General features: G+C 37.8%; 1 protein-coding gene across 4 annotated transcripts in view; it reads right to left on the bottom strand.

Moving 5' to 3' along the window:
* Positions 1 to 234: 234 nt before the first annotated feature.
* The window catches only part of TMEM87B (transmembrane protein 87B), an 87,608-nt gene continuing 81,842 nt past the window's right edge, over positions 235 to 6,000 (bottom strand). For 3 of the 4 annotated variants that reach the window (XM_049856453.1, XM_049856455.1, XM_049856456.1), the window contains 2 exons: positions 5,703 to 5,733; positions 236 to 4,034 (listed from right to left, as the gene is read on the bottom strand). In XM_049856453.1, coding sequence (XP_049712410.1) covers positions 3,975 to 4,034; positions 5,703 to 5,733 — 91 coding nt within the window. In that variant the 3' untranslated portion in view covers positions 236 to 3,974. Of the gene's footprint in view, positions 4,035 to 5,702; positions 5,734 to 6,000 lie in introns of all 4 variants that reach the window. The other variant, XM_049856454.1, reaches the window with a different exon arrangement.

Here is a 6,000-nt window from a genome sequence, read left to right as displayed (position 1 = left end):
TACATATACAATAGAATACATAAATGCATGCTAATTTGATTTTTTTTAATTTCCCTTTTTATTTTGCATTTCCCTGATCAATACTGAGGCTGAACACTTTTCCATGTTTGTTATTAGTTGTACCTCTTCTTTTAAGAATTTTGCTTAAGTCCTTCTGCTATTTACTGGAGTCTACATTTCCTGTAGATTTACATAATCTAGTATTAATTAATATTATCAAGAGTCGATCATCCAAAATTTCAGAAAGCATTTTATTAAGTCAGAACAATTAAGGCACAAAAAATACATCTACTTTTCAAACAAAAATCCTTCAAACAGTTGTCCTACATTTAAACCAAACTCCTCCAAATTATATAATTTAACCCTTTTAAATAGAAAAAACACAACTTCTTAAACCCCTAAACTTTCTCCCCAAATTAATGAACATTTTTCTAGTCCTAGACAAAATTCTTAATGCAATATTCAGCTCCTGTATTATAATGTACGCTTCCTTAAAAATCCAGTTTTGTCACTTAGGTACATTGGATATGTTTAGAACTTTGGCCAATACGTTAAACCTCTTTTGTATAAGGCTTGGTATTTTTTATTGCTTATTGCATGCTGTTGATCATACAAAAACCAAGTACAAGAGCTAGAAACTTAAAAATCTAGTATAACATCTCTCAGTTATAAAATAGTCCTGTATAGCCTAGTGCATATACCCTAAGACTCAAATTCTTTAAGAAAAATATAAAAATTAACCTTACATGTACATTTTTTCATTACAGTAGTGCAAACATAATGCATCATGGGAGCAAGTTGGCATTTTCTAGAGGATATGAAAGATTTAAAAAATTATTTTCATTATAGGAAAAGTATGGGCACATCCTATCATCTCTCAGGCTTAAAAAATTCTCATATTCTCCTATTTTTCCTTATTTTTGAAATAAAACAAATCGTTCTTTAGAGCAGATAAATACTAATCTAAGCAAAATCATGAAAACTTCCTTTTAAGCAATTTCACACATCAAATAAATCTAACATGAGTTGCATAATAACACGTGAACACTTTACTTACAAACACATACAACCGGATGCTTTTCCTCAGATGTCTTCATTACTAAGATTCATTCTGATGACATCCTAAGAATAAATTGATCTGGGGCCCCATAAGCCTTGATGACTAGGCATGATGACCCAGGCAGGAGCCCTGGGTATAATATTTCCCCAGTCTCCTTCCTATGGAGTACTGCTGTGGCCCTAGGGTACCACCCCCATTCCCATCCTAATTTAAATGAGAGGGCTAAGAACAACCTAGGAGTCCCTGGGTGGTGCATGAGATTAAGTGCTCAACTACTAGCTGAAAGGCTGGTGGTTTGAACTCACCCAGAGGTGCCTTGGAAGACAAGTCTGGCAATCTGCTTCTGAAAGGTCACAGCACGGGAGACCCTATGGAGTTCTACTCTGCACACATGGGGTTACCATGAATCGGAATCTACTTGAAGGCAACTAACAACAAGGCCCTCTGTAGGAATACTCACAGGACATCAGTGGACAACATAATTATCAATGAAAGTGACAGAGTACATGCCCTTAGAAAATTAAAAAAATTCTGATGTGGCTATTTGAAAGAAATACTGCTTTCTCTGGAGAGAAAACTTTGCATTTCAGCCTTTAACTGAAGTAAATAGACAGCATTGTTTATCTTTCTGCCTGCAGAAGGAAGTGTTTTTATAAGAGAGTTTTCCCTTATTATCACACTTACCATCATCAACTCTCCACCCCCACCTCACTAAACTTACAGCTCCCACTGGCTGGAGCCCTGGTGGTGAAAGGGTTAAGTGCTCGGCTGTTAACTGAAAGGTCTGTAGTTTGACCCACCAGCAGCTCTGTGGGAAAAAAGACCTGAGAATCTCCTCCTGTAGAGTTTACAGCCTAGGAAACCCTATAAGGCAGTTCTACCCTGTCATATAGGGTCACTATGAGTTGTAATCAACTGAACAGCACACAACACTGGTTTTAAGACCAGGATCCTGCATCACAAAATTCAACTAGAGCCATGTGATGAGTTGGAGGGGGTCAATCTGCCCCAAAGCTTGGGGGCAGGGGATATTACATAAAAATGGGAGGAACAAGAAGGCAGTGGTCACCTCCACCTCTAAAAGAACTGCCAAAGTGGGATACACCACAACCACAATGGACATAAACCCTGGAACACTAGCTGGGTGGAAACGCTTTATTACGGCAGAGATTGAAATAAGGAATGGAACCCACAACTGTTAGACACTCTTTTCCTAGGAAAGATGTCCCAAAGCAATGATCATGAAAACCATGCCTTTTTTAGTAATGTCTGCCAACACTTCACTTCCCAAACATTCACTATTGAAAATATTTTTGTCAAGAGACATTACTACTAAAAACAAATAACTTAACCCCTGTGAAATGAGTGAATGAGAAACTCAAAGGCAGATTTTTGAAAGAAAAAGCAGATGATGTTTTGCAGCTTCACAGTGAAAAGAAATTAAAGGTTGTATTTCAGTGTTTGTACTAGTTTTTAATGCTTTCGCAATCAAAATTCCCTGAAGTCACTTCTCAATTCACCAGCTTAGAACTCCTTCAGAGACATACTAGACACTAACTTCAATTCCTATTCTAAACACCCACTAGCCCATGTCTTTGGTCATGAAAGCAGCAGAACATTCACATTTTCTTCGTACTACATTCAATTCCCTTTCCAGTTTAGAACACTCTGCATTTTAAAATCACACTAAAACAAAAATCTCCAATCATGTATCATATATATTAACAAAATAAAGTGTAACACATGGTTGAAGGCTAAGAAATTACAAGATTAACAGTGATGTAGTATGCATTTAAATATATATACACACACGCATACATACACACACATATGTATATGTATTTTTAATGAAACAGAATATATCAAGATTATATTTTTTTATATAAAAGATAAGGTTCTAGTTTCCTCAAGATTCCCTGGTAATGAGTCTGTATCTCCCCAGGGAGGAAGTACCCTGAGGGTGCCAGGTGGCCAGGTGCTCCCCACCTGCCCAGGGAAACCCAGCAGCAGCACAGGCACACACAGCCGGGGGAGGGGGGGGCAGGGGGCAAGGACAGAGTAGATCTCTGGCACTGACCCTCAAGAGTTCTCTCTCCATGCCGGGAAGACAGTACCCTTGTGTTTCCCTGAGCTCAGAGAAGACCTAACTCCATGATTTGCTATGCACGGCAATATTTGCAAACCAGGGCTTTACGGAGAAAACAAGCACAACTGAACACATAAACATGCTTATGTTCTGACATTAACCAAGCTTAAAAAAAAACAAAACCAAAACCAAGCCCGCTGCCGTCGAGTCAATTCTGACTCATAGCGACCCTATGGGACAGAGCAGAACTGCCCCAGAGAGTTTCCAAGGAGCGCCTGGTGGGTTTGAACGGCTGACCTTCTGGTTAGCAGCAGTCGCACTTAACCGCTACACCACCAGGGTTTCCAACCAAGCTTTACTTAATATCAAATCACTATAAACGTCCAAGGAATGACTGCATCCTGTACTATAACTCTAGGAGATGGAGACACTGTTATACCACACCTCAGAAGAATCACATTATCTCAAATATTAGAAGAAGAATAGTAAAAGTGTTTATTAAAAAAAAAAATCTGGAATTGTCATATTTTCCAAAGAAAAAAGAAAGATTCCAAAACCACAAGCCTGTTACCATCGGCTAAGTGCCTTTACACACATAACTTTATCATAATACTTTTCTCAGATTATTTTCAAATCTAGGCAATTTAATGGACATGAAACTGACATTCACAAGTCAGCTTATAAAGGGTTGCAGAACCCTCCTACCACCCGAATTCATTTTAATATGTGGATTTCTAGATAATACAACAAAAACTTGTTAAGCTATATGAAAAAAAAGCTCTCTTTAGTCTTGAGGAAAGACGGCCCTTCAATTTACATGGGTTCCAATCACATTATCTTTTCTGAGGAGAACATTTTTTCTGCCATTTCAGATCTGGTCATGATTTCCTAAAAAAGAAAAGAAGGTATGTATCAAAAGGTGGATGCTCCTTCCAGAACCTGAAAAATATTCTCTGATCTTTCAACAGTCACACTTATGTGGAGACCAAAGCAATTATTCCACAATATATTCTGAAGTATTAGACATAGAACACAAAAACCATAATTGACATTCTAATAATATATTGTCAATTATCTATCTGAGAAGCTCAGAAAATCTCAACTTCCTGCTAGCTAGAAAATATGTCAAGCTCAGGATCTCCAGTGAGGGGCAGGGAAGGAGTAAAATGGGTTTCTTAGACATAGTTCATCTAGAGGTTTGCCTCACTTTATTCAAATCAGCCACATAAACCAGAGACTCCATCAGCCTGAGACCAGAACTAGATGGTGCTCGACTATCACCAATGACTGCCCTGACAGGGAACACAACAGACAGTCCCTAACGGAACAGGAGAAAAGTGGGGTGCAGAACTCAAATTCAAGTAAAAAGACCAGACTTAATGGTCTGACTGAGACTAGAGGAACCACAGCAGGCACGGTCCCCAGACTCTTTGTTAACCTAGAACTGAGGCCATTCCTGAAGCCAACTCTTCAGACAAAGATTAGACTGGACTATAAAATTTAAAATAACACTCGTTTAGAGTCTGCTTTTTAGTTCAAGTAGATACACAAGACTAAATGGGCAGTTCCAATCCAGAGGCGGGACGGGAGGGCAGAAAGGGACAGGAGCTGATTCAGTGGAAAGGGGGGAGTGTGCTGTCACACTGTGGGGACTGCAATCAGGGCCACATAACAATATGTATATAAATTTTTGTATCTGAAATTAACTTGAGCTGTAAATTTTTACCTAAAGATGATTAAAAAAAAAAAAGAGAGATCACAAATCAATTACTTATAAAGTGAATACTTTAAATGCCCTTTAAAAAATAATTCTGTGGTACATCTTTCTGTAGTTATACATCCTGAACTGTTTTGTAGCAAGGTACCTTTCCATCTCATCACAGTCCAATCACCACACCGATGCCAAAATTATTTCCCTTCCTTTTTGATGGACAGAGTGGTAGCTGCTCTCCATATTCTACAGCCACCACACAAACTGGCCCTCAGCTGTCACTAACTTCCCTCTCCTCCTCCTCTGGAGACGCTAATGCTCCTTGCATCCATCCTCCAATTCTTACCCTTCAGACTTCCTCCTGCCGTGGGCCACCCTTCAATGTTCAGACGACTCATGCTACTTTTATTTTCTTCAAAAAACTTTACCAAATTCACGTCCTCTAATCAAATTTCCTGCTTAGTGAATGAAAATCAAATGGAAACTATTCAATACCCCAGCAAAATATCTACAAGTATGAGATTAGTTTAGACGAACCGTCATCTTAAAATCTTCTAAACTCTTACCTATACATTTATAAAATCCTAGAAAATCATGAAATCAAAATCTCATAAAAAAATTCTTCCCTTCTTTCAAACAAGTATTCACCTTATTTCTTTTTTAAATGAGGACCCAGCTTCTCTAAACTTTATCCACAAATCAATCCATAGTGTCTTTCAGTCTGCTCAACTTGTAATCATTTTAAAAAGTAACTTTGAGAATTTGTTTCTAAAATATATTTTACTTGTGAAAATAACAGCTCCAAGGAAATAAATGAAAAAACTTTTTTTTTTTTTTTTTTTTACCTCATCTGAATCCACTAACACTGGAAGAGCTCTGAAATAAAAGAGGGGAAAAACCAGTTTACAATGTTAGTACAATTAAGGCCAGTACATCTACTAAAGCCAATTCTCACTCCTTGATGTACACAGCCAACATAAGTGAACACCTAGGTTCACCAACAGACACAGACAAGAATTTTCATAGTGGCACTGTTTTTACTAGCTCAAAACGGAAAATAACCTCAGTGGGTAAAGTGTGATATATTTACGCAATAGAATTCTACACAGCAAAAAAAAATGAAATAAATAAATAATTGAGGCA

Source organism: Elephas maximus, chromosome 17, assembly GCF_024166365.1.
Source record: "Elephas maximus indicus isolate mEleMax1 chromosome 17, mEleMax1 primary haplotype, whole genome shotgun sequence".
Lineage (NCBI taxonomy): Eukaryota > Metazoa > Chordata > Mammalia > Proboscidea > Elephantidae > Elephas > Elephas maximus.
This window is presented reverse-complemented; position numbering and strand designations above follow the sequence as displayed.